This window comes from Sander lucioperca, chromosome 2, assembly GCF_008315115.2.
Source record: "Sander lucioperca isolate FBNREF2018 chromosome 2, SLUC_FBN_1.2, whole genome shotgun sequence".
In the NCBI taxonomy this organism is placed as follows: Eukaryota; Metazoa; Chordata; class Actinopteri; order Perciformes; family Percidae; genus Sander; species Sander lucioperca.
The window spans coordinates 36,784,385-36,806,345 of NC_050174.1; the positions used below are offsets into that span (position 1 = coordinate 36,784,385).

The following is a 21,961-nucleotide window of genomic DNA, read 5'->3' on the forward strand; positions in this document are numbered from 1 at the left end:
TCAGAGTCAGCAACTCCCCCCCCCCCCCCGAATTACTCCAAATCAAGTTTTTTCAAGAGGCCGGGGACACTGGCCCTGAACTTACGGTCAATCTGGTCGGCAAACACCTCTCCGTAGATCATCCAGTAAGGCATGAAGAAGATGTTCCTAGCTAGCATCCAAGACGGGTCTTCATTAGGGTTGAGGATGGCCTGACGCGCCACCCCAAAACTCATCAGCACCACCAACATGATGATCACAAAATACATCATGTCGATCATCTGACAGGGAGGGGGGATAGAAGAGGATCGTCAAAGAGAGAAGGGACAGAGTGAGTGGTTTAAGAAGAGAAAGAAATGGGGTGCAGTTGGCAAAAATTATGTATGTTATGTATAGAATGAAGCAATGATAAAAAAGAAGGATTGGATAAAGTGACGAGGCAAAACAAGAGAGCAGGGCTGTCTGTTACAGCTGGAGGAGCAGTTTGAAAAGTTTGCTGAATGATGGTCTGCATGGGATTTTTTTTATTACTATCCCTCTCAGAGTCTTGGTTGGTCAAACTTTTTTTTAAATGCACTTAATTTAGGTTTATCCCAGATTGATTAAGGAAGTTACACTTCTAATTTATATTCCACAAGTCTCTGTAATTTCTTTACATAACTGTATTTTCCTTTACATCCTAATTATCCTAATTCATCTAACAAATTTATTTTCCAAATCAGAAAGTTTTAGTAGCTTTTTATTATTTTCACGATGCTTCTTCTCTGTGATGTTGTTTTGTTTTTTGTCTTTGTAACTGACTCGATGTCATTGTGAATGAGGTTCGCCCCTCAATGATCTCTCTTGTGTATAAATAAAGAAACACATTGGAGCTACAGATGTCACTGTAATCATTATCACTTTGTCAAAATGATACGGTACAAATTATAACGTTTCGGTTTGTTCATAAAGACTTTGTAAAAAATAAGATGGCCTCCAAGTAAATGGTGGTACTTCAGCTTTTGGCTGTTATTTACATCGCAGTGCTGGTTTTTCAAATCTGCTCATGGTGCTGCAACATCATATATTTAAATGATCTGACGTCTGAAGTCATTGAATCCAAATTTCTCTCTCTCTCTCTCTCTCTCTCTAACTAATTGCTGATTTTCATATCAAAGAGCGATGGTGTCCAGTGGTATAGTACACAGCCCATGTCAAAGACAGCCGAACATCACACAGATCCAAATTTGAGCCTTTGATCCCTTCTCTAGATTTGTCTTCATGTATGTATCAGGGGCTCTGATCATGTGCTCTTTGACATCAAACAACGAGGTTTAGAGGCACAGAAGCTCTATCAGGACCAATTCTGCACAACACATACAAATTAAACTGTTGTAATTACGGGACTCAGTATGAATCATGCTGAGTAGAAGTCAGAAGGTAGAAAAAGTCAGACATAAATGAAGAATACATAATGGGGAAGTGGAAATATGAGAGAAGCTGTAGACAGAAAAGACACGCACGCACGCACGCACGCACGCACGCACGCACGCACACACACACACACACACACACACACACACACACACACACACACACACACACACTAGCACCCCTGCCTCCTCTCACCATCTTGCCAATCATCATCACATAAGGACCCAGGTACTTGTTGACCCCAAAGATGTCCAGCAGCCGGATGTACCAATAGATGATGTTGACGCAATAGATGACCCGCCCGTAGCTCATGAGCGGCGGCTCCTGGAGTCGCAGAACCATGCCGATGGAAAATATCAGGATGGCCATGAGGTCTGTGATGTTCCAGTACTCCTGAAGCCACACCTTCACCTTCTGTAACAACTTGCCCGGCTCTGACATCAGGATCTGGGCAAAGGGTTGGAGGGAAATTAGTTGAGAAAGGAAAGGAAAGATGAAGATACTCAAATGCAGGAATAATGTAAATATATGTGTTCACAAGCACAGAAGTTGAAGGGAAAATTGAGCCCAAAAGTGATTGAAATAGAAGAATAGAAATGCAACCCATCATAACCACCATTAGAGGGCAGTATTAGTTAGCCAATCAGGGCATCTCGCAGATGTCTGAGGAGGAATTGTTGTGCAGCTGAGAATGATGTGCCATAATGATTAATGCATTTCATACACTTACAGTACAAACACAGCCACAGAGTGAGGCTGATACGATAGTCTCATATGGCCACATGTATTTTCTATTTATTCTGTTTTCCCATCTCTGTCTCGTGCCTTTATTTCCAACCCCCCATTCCTTTCTTTTTTCCTCTTGATTCTTTCTTTTGCTTCCCCTTGAATTGTCGCACCACAGTTTTCCTTAATTATGATGAGCTCTTTGATGATATGGACATGATGCTTAGCGTCTGCCCTCCACCACAGAACTCACTGAATTTAACTACATTAAGGCGACATAATGGTTGTGTGAAAAAATAAAACAAGTTAACATGCTAAGTGCCTAGCTTCAACAAAATAAGGCTACACCAAGGCCCTGATTAAAAGACAATAATCTATAAGGTGTTTGGTGTTTTAAGCCCCCAACGTCGCCTTCCAGGCAGCGTGGCAATGGTTATGTTTAGGGTTAAGGTTAGGGATAGCTGCCTGGAAAGCGACGTTGGGGGCTTAAAACACCATCAAGCCATTTATGTCTTCCTATATCATGTATAATAATCAAATAATCAATCATATAATTACTCTCTTTAAATATAATGGCATGTATCGGTTCTTGACTTCAGTTAGAGAGGCAGAAATCTGTTTGTGTAGGTTGAGAGAGAGAGAAGTCAAGGGGGTCAAACAGCCAGCTCAGGAATGAAGCTGTTTCCTGGGGGGGAAGGGTATATTAGGTTAGGCCGACATCTTCAAACTGGGTGAGAGTTCACAAGGTAATCATGGAGATGAAGAAACCTTGGACCAGGGATGCACTCAGAGGCGTGGACACGCCTATGTGCCAACACAAAAGGGGGGCCCCATGGGCCTGGGCCCCCAGCCCACCAATAGGAAGAGACAACACCCCTGTGGGGGAGAATAATTGGTTCTGTTAGACCAAAGAAAGGGGCCATTCTACAGAGCTCCAGGGTGAAGTAGGATGGCCCACGTCGATGTGTGTCATGTTATCCTTTTGCTTTATTATTATTATTCCATTATTTAAACCACCTTAAATGAGAGAAGTTGTTTGTCTTCTGTCCTAACTGACCAAGTGGACCACGTCAGTTACAAGCTCTCAGTTCACTGGGTGGTGGTGAAGAATTGATTATCGTGTGTTCAAATTAGCTATGGATGCTGATGCACATTTGCATGTAGCCACTGCTAGCATGCGTTGTACCTCTCTCATCTTCTCGATGCCGTTGGTGAAGATGTAAGCGATGACGATCCACTCTTGAGTAGAGGGCCACAGGTCCATCTTGACCAGGACAATGTAGTTGAACAACATCAGGTAGCCCACGTATGCCATCTACATAAAAACATAGCAGGGGGAAATCAGCAGGGATGCATTTATGGCGACGTGCCGTTCCTGCAATAGCAAACTGTACATCAATAAAAGCCCAATTCTTTCTCTGCAAGCAAATTGGAACGAAAGGCTTTTGTGCGCAACTGTTCAAATTAAATAGCTATTTGGTGAATTGACCCGTGTTACACCTCACTTTTGTGTACTTTTTTCAGATCTGATGATAGAGATTTGATGTCAAAACACCTGATTGCTGCACCTCCACACTTGGCCTGAAAATGTCCATAATGTGTCTCCTGTGACCACATCTATTTAAATCCATGTCAGCTATGCATGTTCTTTTTTCCTGCACTCATATGTGTACTGTGGCTCATCATGATCCAGAATAGATACAAATTCTGATCACAATGCTAACCATCTAAACATTAGGCCTGGACAACCTGACATAAATGCATTCAAAATCCATTTTTCTGTGTTTTCCTCATTCACAGGTCCTGACATTACAATCAGATATTTGTCATTTTTGATTAAGTGATTGGTGATCTTGTATCTTCTGAGACCATTTAATCTGCATGAATGTATTCAACAGGGATTTGTACAGCTATGCAGAACTGTTCCTACCTTTAAATTTGGAACACAAACAAAAAGCTTTGACATATTTAAATTATAACTTTATTATTTAAAGTGACTACAAACAAACTGGGGATGGTGTCTCATCCAGTCCTACTTAAATCAAGTATTCCAGTGAAGTACCAAGGTAAAGTGATTTTAATAATGTGTGACTGGGACTGTCAATCAGTTCCAAATGCACACTTGGTGTGTGTGAGAAGTTTAACTAATATTACTTTAAACGGGGCAGCCCTCTACAGTGGATGACAGGTTTGAATGCAAATCTGGTGATGAGGTAAAGAGCACACTTTGACCCAGAGAAAACCCAGCATCTGTTCTACGAGCGCAGTAATGAAAATCAAAGTAGAATATTCATTTTCTAACCCGAAGGGCAGGAGGGAGGAGAGAGGGGGAGAAGAGGAGGAGAGTAAATAGCCAGAGAAGAGAAAACGGGATGAAAGAAAAGGCAGTCAAGAATATTTTCTTATATTAAATAAACAGTGAGATCTCTGCTGGTGATGTTAAGGGATGTTTTCACTGGGAGAGCAAATTGAAGGAGGGTATGGGAGACAAAAGATCAGCTTATTTCAAACATTACCCGCAAGCTCCCAGGCAGATACTGTACAAAACACAAGCTATAACAGAAGACATCCACAGTTACAGAATCCAGATGAACAATGAGAAAGATTTAAAGACACACATGAAAACACTCCAAAACTAAACGCCAAATCAAACAATCTTTACTTCCTGTAATACTTAATCCAGTGGCAATATGCCATGACTCAGCGGTTTCAGTTGTGTTTACACTGTTAATATTGGAGTGGTTCCGAAACCGATTATACATTGTTCATATTACATAGCCATATTTATTCTGCTCTTATAACACTGCTACATATTTCTTGTCCTGCCTATGCACCACCTGTCTATTGTATATCGCATTGTACTTTTCAGCTTTTTTTGCACTTCTGGTTGGACGCAAACTGCATTTCGCTGTCTTTGTACTTGTACTCTGCACAATGACAATAAAGTTGAATCCAATCTAATCTAATCTAATCTTATACCAGTATCGGAAAATGCCTCAGATACTGCCTAAAATTCTGGTATTGGTATCGGCGAGTACGCGAGTCTATGCACCTATCCAATTCTACGTAATTAAGCCCCGCAATTTTTTTTAATTTTCCATTTAAAATAGATAATAAAAGAAAGTTATCTGGCATTCATTCTCTGTATGTATTTGTTCATGTTTTACAAAGGGTTTAACCTGAGCCAGGCCTAACAACAATGATAGAAATCATTTCACATCCATACAGGGTAAGTAGAATACGGCTGTTAAAACATAATATATACATTTTTTATGCATTGATCGGATTGATACTCAGTATCGGCCGAAACGCAAGTTCAGGTATCGCAATCGGGAAAGAAACAAATGGTATTGGAACATCTCTGGATAATATAAAACCTCCTTGTTTGATCGTCGATCCCTTTCACTCCAACCCGTTCTCACTCCGAACTCGTAAAATACGGACGTTTGGACAGTGGCTGTCAGTGTCTGACGCGACGAAAAAGGCGTCCTTCATTGTGTTTGTATAACGTACCGGGGTACTATGTAAGTATGTAAGGCCGAAATTCCGCGTAGGGAGGTTGGTTGAGGTGGCGAATGGTTCAAACACAGGACTTGTCCTGCTTGTCACATTTCCTAAAGTTGCTTTCTTCTTTAACCGTCCTGTTATTCCCGCGTGTCACGGAAGTGTAAGTCCATCCACGACCTTTTCCTAAACCCAACCATCCCGTTCTTCCCGCGTGTCATGGAAACGTAAGTCCATCCACGACCTTTTCCTTAACATAACTGCATCAAAAGGGACGCCAATAGTCCCGACCAAGCGCGTTTAGTTAAAGCGCGTTATATGACGTAAAGGAGACTTTTCAATTAAATTAAATTTTATTTATAGTATCAAACAATAACAGGAGTTATCTCGAGACACTTTACAGTTACTTTGTGGTCTAGACCACACTCTATAGTTTACAAAGCCCCAACAATTCTAGTAATTCTCCCAAGAGCAAGCATTTAGTGTGACAGGAAAAACTCGCTTTTAGGAAGAAACCTCGGCAGACCCAGGCTCTTGGTAGGTGGTGTCTGACAGTGCCGGTTGGGGATGTGATGAACAGTGGCAATAATAGTCACAATAAAGATAATGGAACAGTGACTACAAATGGTAGTCATAGTAGTTCATGTCATTGCAGGGCACTGCAGGGCATTACAGGATGTAGCGTGGCACAGCAGAGCATAACTTTTAGCGTCAATAACAACGACAAAGGCACCTGATCAAGCGTCCGTATTTTACGAGATGGGACGAGAACCTGTTGTTCACTCCCTCACTTGCCTGTACTTTTCTCACCCTGTTGCTTCCATCAGTCTCCCCATCTCTCCCGCACTAAACCTTTCCACCCCAGTAAAGCTGGGTAATTACAGGGTGGAACAGGAGGCTAATGACAAGAATAGAGGGCACTGTAGTGGTAGAAGCTGACAGCAGGGAATCAGCAAACGATGCTGTTGCAGGAATGCAGTGATCACTGACAGTGCCAAACAGGAAGCTGAACATGTAGGAGGTATTGCTGAAGCCGACACTGACCGTATGGAACCAGAACTTGACGATTGGAGCGTTGTAGAACTCGTATATCTTGCGTCCCAAGGGGATGAGGCGGTGGCGTTTCTGAACTTCCTCGACATCCTTCTTTCTGGATGTTTCTGTGGTTACCTTTCCCAGCATTGCCTGGGTGAATGCAAACCCCACAAGGAGCGAGGGAGGACGGAGTGAAAGGTGTGAGGGATAAAAGGGAATCGGAGAGTGGGAAGTGTAATGGATTGGAAAGACGGAGGATGATGAGTGAGGGAGACACAGAGAGAGGATGGAGATGGGGACAAGTATGTGGAAAAGAGAAGGAGGGATGGGAAGAGTAGAATAACAAATAAAAAAAGGAGAAGAGGGAGAGGGTTACATTATGTCTATGGCACAGTTTCAAAATTCATAATCAAAGAAGCAAGCACAGGCAATGTCATCATTCCAAAATGTGAGATGTGTGTTTGAGGTGGAGTGTTGGGTGAAGGCTGGTAACACGGTATGACGCAGACACAGACACTCATGGATTGTGTCTCAGACAAACAGTTGAGAGACAATAGAGAGACAAGATAATGACAGAAAGAAGACAGAGAAAGAAAAAGATAAGACATAGATATCTCATTTCAATCTGTGACACATTTCCTTATCCATGAGAGAGGGTTCGGAGCCCACTGTTTTTATGGGTCATGGTCTTAATGTCAAAGCAACACCAGACCTCTGAGGGAGTTCATTCATGGAATTGTATTGTATGTCAAGAAGTATACTGCCCTACAAAGGCAAAGCGCAGTAACTACAAATTTGTTGAAAACTGAGTTAGAACCTGCATCGGAGTTATAAAAAAATAAAAAAATATGCCATAGAAATGTGTTATTTCTGTGAAAACAGCTTTTTCAACTAGCAGTACCTACAACACAGACCTGAAAACCAAAAACAGTATGGGTACTTTGACTGTGTAGTTACTGCACTCTGGCTATATCAAGTGAAAGCTAGCTTGTAAGATAGATAGCAATGCAGCATTGTGGATGGCTAGCAGAACAAAGCTACTTGAGCAGAAATGGATAACGAAAAGACACTTTTGATTGGCAAGTTTAGTTTCAAAACGCTTCCAGATGGTTCTCTCGACAAAACTTAAGTTATTTGCATGTGCTGTCGATGAGAATTGAGTTACCACCGGAGTACGGCGAGTCTCAAATACCACTTGAGCATTCAAAACTTAAAAAATATCCCTTATAAAGTGGATTTAAAACAGATTAAAAATGTGCGATTAATTGCGACTTTACTAAAGGCAATCGTGCAAATAATAGTAATGAAATGTTTTAGTCAATTGACAGCTCTAATTACAACCTTATTGTCCATTTGACAGTTTGCTGTCCAGTCTGAATACATTAAACCCTTTCTCAACTTCACTGTTTAGTTACAGCACTCAGCCTTTGTAGGGGAGTACAGCAGACCTGGGCAAAGATGAAATGTTTGAAAGCTGGTCTAAATATTTGAAATACATGATGTGGAGTTGGTTTAAGTTGCCAGGTCACTGAATATGTGATCACAATAGTGATAAACCACCACTAAGAAATCAAAGAAGAAATCACCATCAGTAAGGAATCAAGGGATTTTCCCCCCAAATATATGAAACATATACAGCTACATGTTTTGTCCAAGGCACACACAGACAGGGCCTTCAGGGTGAACAGATTCAGATGCCAGTGTGTTAATCACACCATGCTCTTTACTGTACCGAACATGCACATTATCCGATTAGCAAGTGGACACAAGCTATGACATTCATCACAGTGTGGTTTATCTAAAGCATCTGAGGATAAAACAATACAATCTCCCTCTGTGGTGTAGCAGTCTGTTTACATCTGTATGAATCTTTGTGTGATTCATAAGTATCTGAAGGTGCATTTATACAGTCAGAAGCCAGGGCAATAGGAAGGGGCTCAATGCAAATGCATCCTCTGGCAGCAGGGGTTCTTTGTTCATCACCGCAGTGCCTCAAAGATTGCATGTGTATGATGGCCCATTTGCGCTGGCTTGCTGGCTGTGCTCAATGCAGATGGAGAGTATGTACAGTGGTGCTGAGGGGCGTTCGACTTCAGTTCAATCATTTAATGGAACAACCTTAGATCCAGTTTATGTCTTAAAACTGTCTTTGAAATTACAGCCTGGCTTTCAACACACAAACTGGATCTTGGTATCGTCTCCAGAATTGATTGGATTGAAATGGAACGATTAACCCTAATCCTGCTGTACATCCATGTTTATGCAGATGGACCAACTCTTCCACTGTGAGCCGGGAGAAGATGCTCAGACTCTGCATGATTTGAGCTCTGCCGCAGCAGGCGGACATGTGGTTATATAATGCAAAAGCCTGGGCCTCCCATGCTCAGCAGCCGACATGCTGAGTGGTATGCTGCGGCAAGCCATCATCACGATGGGAGAGAGTGAGGGGCAGCAATCGGCTAGCATACGTACTGTACCTCAATCAGAACTGAGCTAGAGAGAGGGAGAAAGAGAGAAAGAGCTAGAGAGAGAGAGAGAGAGAGAGAGAGAGAGGGAGCTAAAAGCAAAATAAATAAAGAAACAAAAGGAGAAAAGAGAGCGCTGGGCAGAGAACAAGAGGGACCATAGGAAAGGCAGAGAGAAATAGAGAAGGAGATAGCTGGAAGAAGAAACATACACGAGGGAACCCACAAGCGGCGACAGACTGAGACGCTACAACTCCACGACCATGTCTTTGCTGAGACGACGAGAAACAGGAAAGGCCGATTTGGCTGGAAGGGTCCAGTTGGCCAGAATAGAGAAACAAGGATGTGTGCGTGGAGAACGTGGAGTGTGTGTGTGTATCGACATCTCATTGTGGATGGGAAACAACATAAAACTGGTCCACAAGAGATATTTACAAAAGACACAGGATCTGGGCTATGTGTTCAATGGTGTGTTTTAATAATCTGAACAAAGCATGTGTGTGTTGTCTTAAGTTTGAATATGTGTATAGAGTTTGAGATGCGGGGCTGAGGTGGGTTCTCTCACCACGGAGTTGTACTGCGCCTCACAGTAAGATCTTACTGTGAACTCCATGTCTTCCTCCTCCTTCTCCTTGACTGGTTTCTCGGGCTGCTCCTCCTCCTCCTTCTCCTGCAGGTAGGCCTCCTGATCCTGGGGCATGTAGGACATCTCATCCTTGTTCTTGAACTCCAGACTCAGGATGGATGGCGGCAAAAGCAGCCCTAAGATGACCTGGGTGGTGGGGACAGGAAGCGGAGGTGGAAGAAAGTTAGGGAGAAGAGTTGGAAGCAACAAATCACAGATGGGATAAAAAAAGGTGTACAGTTTCATGAGCAGTGCCGCAGAAATTAGGACACAGAGAGTCGGGAACAAACCGACCTTCATAAATCGGTCTGAGACACACACACACACACACACACACACACACACACACACACACACACACACACACACGTGAAACTCGCATAATAAAAATGTCCCCTTGTGAACACCTACCCATCATAACCCTGGCCTGAGCACAACTGAATGCCAAAGCTTAGGTATTTACGACAGCCAGGCGGGGGTTCTCGTCGTGGAAGTTAATTACAAAAGCATTAGTCCAGACAGGCAGCAAGGGTAGTGCGATGGATTAGAGTGACACACAAAGCAGATAAAGGAGGCAGGCATGCTGTAAAAACACTTAGGCTACATACCAGTCAAACAAGAAAAGCAAGAGCGAGGCTTTTAACACAGTGGGAAGGTGAAGAACAAGGGAGAGGGATGAAGATGGAGAGCAGAGTAATCGAGTGTCTTCTTCTTATCTCTGGAAGCAGCTGTCTAACTAACTAGTGACATTTAGCGGTTTTCCTTGCATTGACTATTGGCTCAAAATTAAAAGGAAATTTAAGCAATTTCGGTTTACTTTACATTCATTTCAGAGGTATGAAAATTTAGACAATTCATGTCACAATTTAACACGTCACCCGGGTAACAGCCTTTTCTCACTGTTGAGGTCGGGTGGAAGGTAGCCCACACACACACACACACACACACACACACACACACACATTTTATAATGAATTTATGCATAAGTTTAAGGAGCTGATGGGATAACATTTCACTGGAATTGTACCTTGTATGATTTCATGTGACAAATTAAAAATGATTGATTGATTTAATATCAAAGTCATATGACAAAATGATTGAATATATGAAAAGGGTAGTTTCAGGGTGAAGGAGTGGGGTTAGTGACGGGTGAGAAATTCTGTTCAATTCAACCACAGCAGAGAAATTGATTTCTCAGCTTCTCCTTCTCCTGTCATGTCGAGGGGTCGCAAGCAAAGATGTCAGTATAGATGTTTTAAAAAACACCTCCAGTAACCATATTCTGCTATAAGTTGGTGTGTTGGAGGGTAGACATTGATTGCCCTCACAACTATAGCAACTCAAAAATGTGCACACATATTATCTCGACAACATTTTGACAATGTTATTTGCTGTTTATTATGAACTGCTGGAGGCACCGAATCTTGTTTGTTCCACTTGTGGTTTCCTTTCTGTCTTTCCGCTCCAATGAGCTTGCATTAGCAGTGCACTCTCTCTCTCTCTCCCTCCCTCCTGCAAAGGCCAAACCATACTTAAAGCACTTGTTGTCTGCCCTGCTCCGAGAAGCTAGTCAGCCAGACCCATCACCCTGTCTCCCTCTGTGTATGAATGAGTGTGAACCCAGCCGTCCCTTCAGCAACTCCCAGGGCAACTAAATAACTCTAACCTCTGTGATGTAAGCAGCTGCCTCCTATCACCCTACCGCCAGATGCCTGGACAAACCCACATGAGCGGAAATTGCTCAAAAGTCATCCACCAGTCTTAACGGAAACCTCTCCCCTCAACTCAAAGGGATGTTTACCACAACAGCCTCCATGGAAAATATATTTGGGACACAAGTGTTTTGTAGTACTTAAGGGAAGTTCCTCTGTCCCCTCTAAGAGATTTCTTTGTTGCTTATAAATAAAGTTGTGGTGGAACTTGGTCTAAGAACATTTAGGGCGTACTCACACTTGGCCCAGATAAACCGTGCCCGAGCACGTTTGACCCCAAAGTCTGGTAGTGTGATCGCTTGTCCGTGCCCTGGCTGCTCAAAAGAGGTGGGCAATTGTAGTCGGTGAGTCCCGCAATCGGGCTTGAGCACGGTTCAAGGCAACTGGGCCAAGTGTAATTACGCCCTTAATAAGCTTCTTCTTGCTGTTCCAAGGTCTAATTTTGTAACCAGAGGAGATGGGGCTTTTGCTATTAGGGCTCCTAAACTCTGGAATGAACTTCCTGTAGAGATTCGATCATCAACATCTGTGTCACAGTTGAAAAAAACATAAAAAACTTGTCAGGGCCCTGTGATGGGCAAAATATGCAATGGCAACTTACATGCATTTAATCCTGAAGTTTCTTGTTACTTATCTGCCAACATACATGCTGATACTGTATATGTACAGATACATTTGTAGTAAGCTAATACTGGGTGGCTTCTGCTTCTAATATAGGCATATCTCTCCTCATCCACCATGTCGTTCTCTCTCATTATCTCCAAAGCAACGTACAATTTTCAAACATTTTCTACAGAAAGGTAACCAGCAATTCTCATCATCATGCTTCACATCCCTACATTTCCACATATCACACCTGGTAGTTGTCATGTACAACCACTCTCCACTTTATCTAAGCCACTCAGCACTCATTACTTTCCCAGGTATTCTGAGGGGATTCACCATTCCGATACAACTCTGCCTCTCTAACCCCAAAGCCTAAAGTCACTGTGAAGTGCACAGACGATTTATTTAAAGGGGTGGTTCAGAATTTTGGACATAGGACCTCATTTCCAAGTTAGCCAGTGTGATATTTATCAGTGGAGACCATTATCAACACGTTTCATCCAGTCCTTCTAGTTGCAGAGTTCGCTGGTGCTAGGCTAGCGCAAGTCAACGGTTTATGCTAGCCTGCCATTAAAAACGGTCTTACCCACTCCACAATACAAACGATTTCTATTTCTATTTCTTCTTCTAACATTATTCTATCAACACAGACATTTACATCGATAGTCTGGCGTTATAATTTATTTGCCTCGGGTGTAATGTGGAGTGGGTAAGGTAGCATAAACCGTTGACTTGCGCTAGCCTAGCACCAGCAAACTCTGCAACTAGAAGAACTGAATGAAACGTGTTGAAAATGGTCTCTACTGATAAATATCACACTGGCTAACTTGAAAATGAGGTCCTATGTCCAAAATTCTGAACCACCCCTTTAATGTAAGCAGTGGTGGAAGAAGTATTCAGATCCTTTACTTAAGTAAAAGCACTAATACCACACTGTAAAAACACTCTGTTACATGTAAAAGTCCTGCATTGAATATGTTACTTAAGTAAAAGTATGTAAGCACCATCAGGGAAATGTACTTAAAATATTAAAAGTACTCAATGCAGAAAAATCCTTACATTTTAGAAACTGAAAACAATCAAAACAGTTCTGTCAATCAACTAAGTTTTTTAATCAGCTAATCATTTCAACTATACTTTTAGGCCTGTATATTGTTGGGTAGTTTAATTTATAATAAAACATCATATTTTATAAACTAAATGTGTTTTGTGTGCAACACTCAATGTGTAAAGCAACTAGTAATTTAAGATGAATGCAGTTGAGTAAAAAGTACAATATTTCTCTCTTAAATGTAGTGGAGTAGAAGTAGAAAGTGGCATAAAAAAAGACTCAAGTAAAGTACAAGATCCTCACATTTGTACTTTAGTACAGTACTTGAGTAAATAGTAAATATATATATATAAATAAAGCACTTAGTTACATTCCACCACTGAATGTAAGTATACGTTTCTTTACCCAATTCCAAACATCTGGCCAACTTTTATTACCTTCAGGCCAGAGTTCTTGCGCATGCGCAGGCGTCCCATCCACATGTCGGTCAGCAGCATCTGACTGCAGGTGTGAGCGATGAAATCTCTGTGTTTGGCTGCTACCGCCAGCTGCAGGCAGGTGGCGTTGCTCCAGTTCTTCAGCTCGTACGTAAGCAGCTTCATGGCCATCTGCTCGTCCTGTTTATAGGACTGGTCTAGGAGTTCCACTGCCAGCTGGCAAAACTCTCTGAGAAATCATATGCAGGACATATACGGGCACACTGAGACATGTACAGCGACAGTGACACGCTTTGTCCAAACATGTAAAAATTGAATTAAACCGGTCAAGGAATTATTGACCATCTGGCCAAATCCTAAAGGAAATTAGATTTGCATACAACACCTAGCGCGCGCACACACACACACACACACACACACACACACACACACACACACACACATAAGTATGCACATCAACACAGCACATAGGCATGGGCAAGGCCATACATGACAAGCATATCTAAATTCTTTAGTAGATGCAGACACATGCATACAGCAAAGAGGGCCCAAATTCTCACTGGTAATTATGTCAGTATATTTTCCAAGGTAATGGAGTTCGAAATATTTGTTGTATGTATACTGCATGCTAAATGAGAAACGCTGTGGTCAGATTTCAAAGTTACAATGACAGAACTACAGAGCTATTATAAAATATTTCTTCAAGAAATGAGGTCAAAATATGGCCCACGCACGCACGCGCACGCGCACACACACACACACACACACACACACACACACACACAGACACACACACACACACACAGACACACACACACACACACACACACACATATAAATAAACACAACCTTGCACTATGAAAAATTTAAAAATGCAAACAAAGCTCCACTCCTTAAACCAGCACTTCAATACCTAATAAAAACGTAAATCAGTGCAGATCAAGTTTCACCCTAATTTCTAATTTCATACTACACTGGAGAGCAATCTCCTCTGTGTAGTTTAATGAGTACAACAAGGCACTAGCTTGGCTGGGGTTTGGAAGATTTATAAAACAAGGGCTCATAATGTCATGATGCACAGCACATGACACAGTTCAGCAGCAATGGATACCTTTCTGTTTCTATAAAGGCTTTTCAATTGACATTATGATGAAATATAAAAGGGGGATATTCTAAAGGTATTTAAAGTTTGTTTGCAAGTGCCTTGGAAAGTAAGAACTCCCTACAGATTGTAGGCATTACTGTATGTTCTTCCAAACATTTTACATTTCACACGTTCACACACAAATCCCTTGAGTTTACACACACACACACACACACACACACACACACACACACACACACACACACACAGGAAAAGGCATTCATAAACACAGCTTATGTAAAGATTACATGAAGAAATAAAAATGCACACAGTTAAATGAGTTCTTCGAAGGAAGCCAGCCAAATTCTCTGTGGAAAGTAAACTCAAGATATGCCAGCTCTGAGGCTGTTCTTTGAAACTGTGTGTAAGTATGAGTGTGAGTTTTGGTTTGTGTAGTTGTGCTTCATTTGTAGTATCTAAAAGATTTCCCCCTAATTAACAGTCATTTCCATAGCCAGCATATTAATCTCTAGGTGATTACCTTCATCTCATATGCATATCCTTAACTAACAATGTTATCAGATTTCTGTTTCTATGTCACTTACAGCCCTTGGGAGCCTGGAGTAGTCTGAATCAGGTCAGTTTGCAGGGAAGAAGGCATGATGGGGCGTGTCTGCCCATACTGTAGGGGGTAGAGTGTCAAGGTAGACGTTCGCGTCTAGACTCGCCACACAACTACACATTAATCATTCATCGTAGGTAGGGCTGGGTAGCGAATTCGATACTTTTTGGGCACTCAATACATTCAATACCCAATTTCAATGCCTAAGGAGTAAATCTGATTAGCGTCAGTGAGCCAATCAGTTTGCATCATGCTTCTACCAAGATCTAATAATGTTTGTGATTGGCTGGCTAACGTTGTCGCAGAGACAAGCAGGAAAAACTCTAGGTTACGCACAGAGACGGCTCACGTAGTAGGAGTAGGAAAAAACATTTTTGATTTGTGCCGTAATGTGTAATGTTGTAATTTCATTTTGTTGGTATATATGTTGGAGTTTTGTTTTAATTTTTTTGTTTTAAATTTGTTTAAAATCTGTATAAAAACCACAGAGAAATCTGCAGAAAATTCTGCAGAAAATTCTGCAGAAAATTCTGCAGAAAATTCTGCGGAATTCTGCGTCCGCGGATTCCGTGTGGCCCTGATTGTGAGAGATGGCTGGATGTGTTTGTGTGTGTACGTACATAATTTGTGTCACCCACCTGGAATTGTGGTTTAGTTCCTGGGAGATGTCATCCACCATGTCGTTCTCCGAGGCTTCGTGTGCCATGGCTTTACAGAGCTTACATGCTACCAAGGCCTTGGCCATGGCCTCTTCGCCATGCTGCCAAAAGAACAGCGCCATCTTCTGGCGTTTCATGAGCACGGCCCACACCATGAGCTCATGGAAGGGGAAAGGGAAGTGGTTGATTTCGGGGTCGTCCAAATCGATGTCCACTTCCTCCTCTCGTTTGCGCGTCGTCTTCTGGCGGCCTCTGCGGATGGGCATGTCATCCTGGTGGAGATCCATAGCAAGTGAGTGGGATGGAAACAAAAGTAGGCTGCCACTCTGTAGGGTTTACATATTTTGGGGTGACTTGTTACAGATTATATTTATTCCCGGGACAACGTTAAGAGTGTTAACTTAAGTTAAATTGATGCTAAACTATTTTGAATGAATTCAGTGAAAGTTTGGGTTCTGAATTAAAAAAAACCTAAGAATCTGGCCCTGTTTGGCCACATTCGACACATCTAGAGAGGTCTTATCACCCAGCTAACTTTTTCATGTTTTTTTTTTTTTTTTCCCACCCTCCACATGATGAAAGTAAGTTGAATGCAGAAGCAAAATCAGACTTTGGAGGACAAAGGTGGAAGGACAAAGTGCCACACACAAAATATGGATTGTCTAAAGCACTTATCAATAAAATCTTCTCAAAGGATTTTACGTTTTTCTCTCTTTTTTAACATTTCCAGTCAGGTAAAAAAAATAACTCAACCAGAGGTGAGGTCCTCTGTGTCTCCAGGTTCACTCCCTGTCTCTGGAGAGGTTGACACTGCCAGTTAGTCTTAAAAGTTACTTCGGTATTTTTCAACCTGGACCCTATGTTGCCATGTTTTTATGTCTAAGTGACTGATGGGTACAACATTTTTTGAAATTGGTCCAGTATTATGAAGGCCGCTGCAGTTGGGTGCGGCAAAACAAGCAGCAATGTAACGTTCTAAAAGTGCTGTTTTGCCACTGACAGACTCAGATTATTATTCTAAGTGTCTGACAACATTATGGATAGGATCCCTACAGAGGTCGACCTTTTTCTTAAAGAGTAAGATCCTTTTTGTTTAACACGAAACATCCTCGAAATCGCTATCACCAAACCTACCAGACTCCATTTAAATAAACAGTAATTTTATCACCGTAAAACACATTTCATTCAAAGTCCACAGAACAGAAATAAAAAGAATATATGAAATAAAAAGAATATATAAAAAAATAGTAAATCAAAAGCCGTCTTGGTTCGGCTTTCCACTGTTCAAACAATCACTACTCTGGTTTGCTTGAAATAAACCATAAATTCACCCATTTACATGTACTGGCTCTATGCACGCTAAAAGTATTGCTTATTTAAAGGCATACTATGTAACTTTTGTTAGACACTGTTGTCAGACACTTAGCATAATAATGTGAACCTGTCAGTGGCAAAAACTGCACTTTTAGTGGACCTAAATTCGCGGTGCGCATTTGCCCATTTACATTACATTGCAGCCCGGTTAGCAGCTGTCAATTACCACGTTTTCCCTCTATACAAAACTGGACCAATTTCAAAGATTTTTGTTCACATTAGTCACTTAGGCACCAATGCATGGGAAAATAGGGTCCAGGTTGAAAAATACCAAAATTACCCTTTAATGTCATGTCAGCAGGGCGCCACTGATCTCCAATAACTTCTCATTTTAACAGTTGAGGACTACCAGACAGTTATCAATAACAGAGCTCTGAGAATTGACTTTCAGTGGTTCGACTAACAATTGCTGCTTGCCATCAGACAGATTATCTGGATATGATAATAGTAGGGCAGTAAATTACACGTTAATACTAGAAAGTGAGACTCCAAATATAAAAGACAACGATTCTAAATTTATGGATATTTAGAAATGTTTGCAGCGCCATAAATGTATGTCCAAGTTGCCGTACTGATTGAATGATAAACTGGGTTACAAAGAGAGAGAGCAAGACATCAAGGTAAAGACTTTGACAGACACAAACTGACAGGGAGACATAAAAAGGAAAGAGCAACCATGCACATTAGACATAAATACCTCTGAGAAAACTGTAGACACATGCTGTGATAAAAGCGTTATGATGTGGATACTTGATGGTTGGTACCCCATGTATACATGTGAGTACACAAACCATGTATTATTTAATCGTGTTAGGTCAGTCATTACCTATTCAGTTATATGTAACTGGGCTGCTCTGACATGTATCACAAGAGTTTTGGTACATTCATACTGTCTGGAGCCATTATGCAGTTATGTAGTCATTCATTTTTTCATTTCATAAATCTGAGAAAAAATAAAGTGCAAATAACTTTGATCAAGGCAGTGTGAAATGTATTAATAATGTTACCTGTCAATGAGCCTTTAACTGGCTCAAACGTGTATACAGATTGCCAGAAAAATAAATTGAACATGCCTCAAGGTCTTTGAAAGACTGCAAGGCACACAGCACACACTTAACGACTATTTGCTGAAAAATAGTCAGACTGACTATACACTCAACATGTTATGAGGGAAAAGAGTAGGGTTGGGTACCGAAACGCGGTGCCAATAGGGCACCGGTTCCGACCTAAACGGTAGTAACGAGACCGAATAAGAACGAAAATTTCGGTGCCTTATTTCGGTGCCTGACTTTACACTACACTCAACAGCAGGTAACGTTAGCCTACCTTTAGCTAGCAGCTGGATTAAACACGGTTAAAATGCTGACAGCTAATGTTAAACAGTGTAAAGTGTGACTGTATTTCAACACCGGGACGCAACAGTCTGCTCTGCAGCAGCAGGTTCGTTCACTGAAACTGGTAACCTACAGCCTCGCGGTGCATTCAAAGTTATTGTAAAATAAAATAATAATAATAATAAAAATTTTTACAATTGTAAAAAAAATTTTTTAACTTCGGTTCAGGCACCGTTTTAAAAGTACCGCTTTAGCACCGGTATCGGAAAAAAAACAAACGATACCCAACCCTAGAAAAGAGTGCTTTTTTTAAAGGAGGGAGAGGAACAGTGAAGGAATGACATGATAACAATTGTGATGAGATCGACACTCACCTCCATCCCCAGCAGTTTCAGGGCTTTGGGCTAGAAAAGCAACAGAAACATAAACAAGCAGAACAAGACCTTGTCGAATGTATTTTATAGAGTCATTTACTCTATAAGAACAACACAGCACAGACTGACAGACAGGCTCGATCACATGAGAGCAGAAATATTCTTTAATATGGTCACGCACTTTCAGTTTTTCAGTTTGTTCTTTAAAATGGCAACAACAATTTTGTGCTTTTGTGATTGACAGTATACTATATACACACAGCAACAATCCTTTACGGTTTTGTGTTTGCATGTGTCAAAGCAGAGTGTGTTTGTGCATTTGGTACAGTACTGTGTATCTGTAGTAAAGCAGGGCATGTATGAATTATGCATTCATGAGCCATCATCTGAGTTGGTAAAAATAGCCCAGGTCTCTTGTGGGGATTCTGATATCTGCATATATTTCAAGACTTTGTTTTTAGTTAACGTGTGCGTGTGTGTGTGTGTGTGTGTGTGTGTGTGTGTCATCAAAATCACATTTTCTTTCAACGTTTCAGCTTTATTCTGCCATAAGAAAATGTTGGACAGTGTGTGTGTGTGTGTGTGTGTGTGTGTGTGTGTGTGTGTGTGTGTGTGTGTGTGTGTGCGCGCGTGACTATGTGATCGCACGTTCAACAACGTTCAACAGAAAATCACAGTAAATTGTGACTCTCTCTCTCTCTCTCTCTCTCTTTCTCTCTCTCTCTCTCTCGCTCTCTCTTTCTCTCTCTCTCTCTCTCTCTCTCTCTCTCTCTCTCTCTCTCTCTCTCTCTCATTTGGCCTCAGTCTCTGTCCTGTTTCTTTGCTTTATCTGCGTCTTTCCAGCTGCTTTGTTGGCAGCAGACATACAATAAGATAAGCAGGCACGTGAAGACTCACATACACACATTCACAAACACACACATACTCAAACATACAAACGCAACGGTGCACCATTGAGCAGACATATGGGGCTTCAGACACAGCTGTGTATACTTCTGTTTTTATCACACTTGTGGCGGTGTGTGAGGTTTCGAGGCAGAATGAGAGAATTATACATCAGAACAACAGAACATGAACATACAGTAGACAATATAATGTGCAGTGTGTGTGGTGTAAAACACAGAGCCACCAAACACTACAGCACATGATTCCAATGATCAGTTCCTCCACTTTGGTTGAAGGCGTGCTGATCAGTGAGACGAGCTTCTGTAGTGGTTGGAATGAAGTGTGTATATTATTGGGGTAATGATGGCACATGATTATTATTATGATGGATGATGTGTTGCATCAAGCTAATGGGAGAATCTCAACTCTTATGTTTGACCTCTGCTGATGAACAGCACCTTCATCGTATGATTTGTGTGGAGTGACAATAATATCTTTAATGTGCTTTTCTTTAATGGATGTGGTGGGCTGTCAGGCTGTAGATTAATATTCCAACCTAGTGAGAAATTAGTACCTTGAAGATAAGCTAACCAAAATAGTAGTCAGTTGATTTCAATTTGTTCCTAGAGAAACCATTTCTTGCCACTATGTCTTGCCATTTCAGTCAAACAGTTTCCTGACATTTATAAAAACCTAATCTTCTAAGCAGGGCTGTCAATTGACTAAAACATTTTATCACGATTAATTGAAAATGAATCGCACATTTTTTCATCTGTTCTAAATGTACTTTAAGGGATATTTTTTCAGGTTTTGAATGCTCTTATCAACATGGGAGCGGATAAATATACTTGCTTTGTGCAAATGTTTATTATTATTGAGAAATACTGTCTAGATTAGAATTTTCTCCAGAATAACCTCAAAGGTACTTTATGTTAAATAAATATGCTGAAAGCATAGTACGGCAAACTGAAGCCTATTAAGCAACAACCAATGGGCACATTGACCTGAATGTAACGTTACGTGGTAATACTAAGACAATGTAGTGTCCCACTTTACACTTGTACTTCTTTGTACTTTTTACATCTCCATTGCAAACTATCCAGCATGGCCTGCCTTTGGCGAGGGGGAGGAGGGTTCTCTGCATCAGCCGTGTGATTGGCCAGCAAGTGGTATTTGAGACTTGCAGCGGTAACTCAATTCACATCGACAGTACATGCAAATAACTTTAGTGTTGTGGAGAGAACCATCTGGAAGGGCTTTGGAACTGAACTTGTTATTCAAAAGTCTCTCTTTTCTTTATCCATTACTGCTCAAGGTTTGTGTCTGCTAACCATCCAAAACGTTACTGCTGCATTGCTTCCTGATATCACAGGAACGTGTGAGCGTTACTTGCGCATCAAAAGAACTTGTGCTTGTTGCGTTAACTCGTTATCATATTAAATTTGACAGCCCTATTTCTAAGCAAAGACATGATCAGAATCCACTTGCAGTATAACAAGCAACACACATTACAGTGGGTAGTTTCTCATTCCTGTCATCCCTGCTCCAAACATCAAGCATCACACTTTTAACATTCAGTTATGTCACAACCAATGTGTATATGGTAATTTTACTACTTTCAACGGCAAGGTGAAGTCTCCCCTTGAGTATACAATCCCTGATTATTTTTTTATTATTATAAATATTTTATTATAAAAACATCATTTGCCCATGTTAATTATCAGGGCTTATTTGATCATGAGGCTCATTTTACTGGATACTTTGATTAATGACGTTACAAATTCCCAGACATTAGTGTTTAAATGCATTGAAGGGTGGGATGAGAATCGTTCACTCACCCTCTTGGGTCCAAAGAGGTTGTGGTACAGCGTTCTGAATCTCTTCCTGGTGTAGTTACACCGATACGCTCCGCCCATGAGGTATTCAATGACCAGTCCAATATCGATGAGGCTGATGCGGTAGTCCGGGGGCAGGTTTCCCTACAAAACCAGACAGTGTTAACAGGCAAACAACCCACGCCAGCTGATTAATAAAGGAGTGTAAACAAGTAGAGGAAATAAGAGTACAAAACAAATC

At 41.3% G+C, this 21,961-nt stretch overlaps 1 protein-coding gene across 12 annotated transcripts in view; it reads right to left on the reverse strand.

Moving 5' to 3' along the window:
* trpm3 (transient receptor potential cation channel, subfamily M, member 3) overlaps positions 1 to 21,961 on the reverse strand; it is a 176,396-nt gene that overhangs the window by 12,277 nt on the left and 142,158 nt on the right. For 6 of the 12 annotated variants that reach the window (XM_031305960.2, XM_035996810.1, XM_031305965.2 and 3 more), the window contains 9 exons: positions 21,724 to 21,864; positions 19,001 to 19,030; positions 15,898 to 16,190; positions 13,554 to 13,782; positions 9,724 to 9,894; positions 6,667 to 6,807; positions 3,305 to 3,433; positions 1,588 to 1,839; positions 86 to 260 (listed from right to left, as the gene is read on the reverse strand). In XM_031305960.2, the coding sequence (XP_031161820.1) occupies positions 86 to 260; positions 1,588 to 1,839; positions 3,305 to 3,433; positions 6,667 to 6,807; positions 9,724 to 9,894; positions 13,554 to 13,782; positions 15,898 to 16,190; positions 19,001 to 19,030; positions 21,724 to 21,864 (1,561 nt within the window). Of the gene's footprint in view, positions 1 to 85; positions 261 to 1,587; positions 1,840 to 3,304; positions 3,434 to 6,666; positions 6,808 to 9,687; positions 9,895 to 13,553; positions 13,783 to 15,897; positions 16,191 to 19,000; positions 19,031 to 21,723; positions 21,865 to 21,961 lie in introns of all 12 variants that reach the window. The other 6 variants (XM_035996803.1, XM_031305958.2, XM_031305963.2 and 3 more) reach the window with 1 other exon arrangement.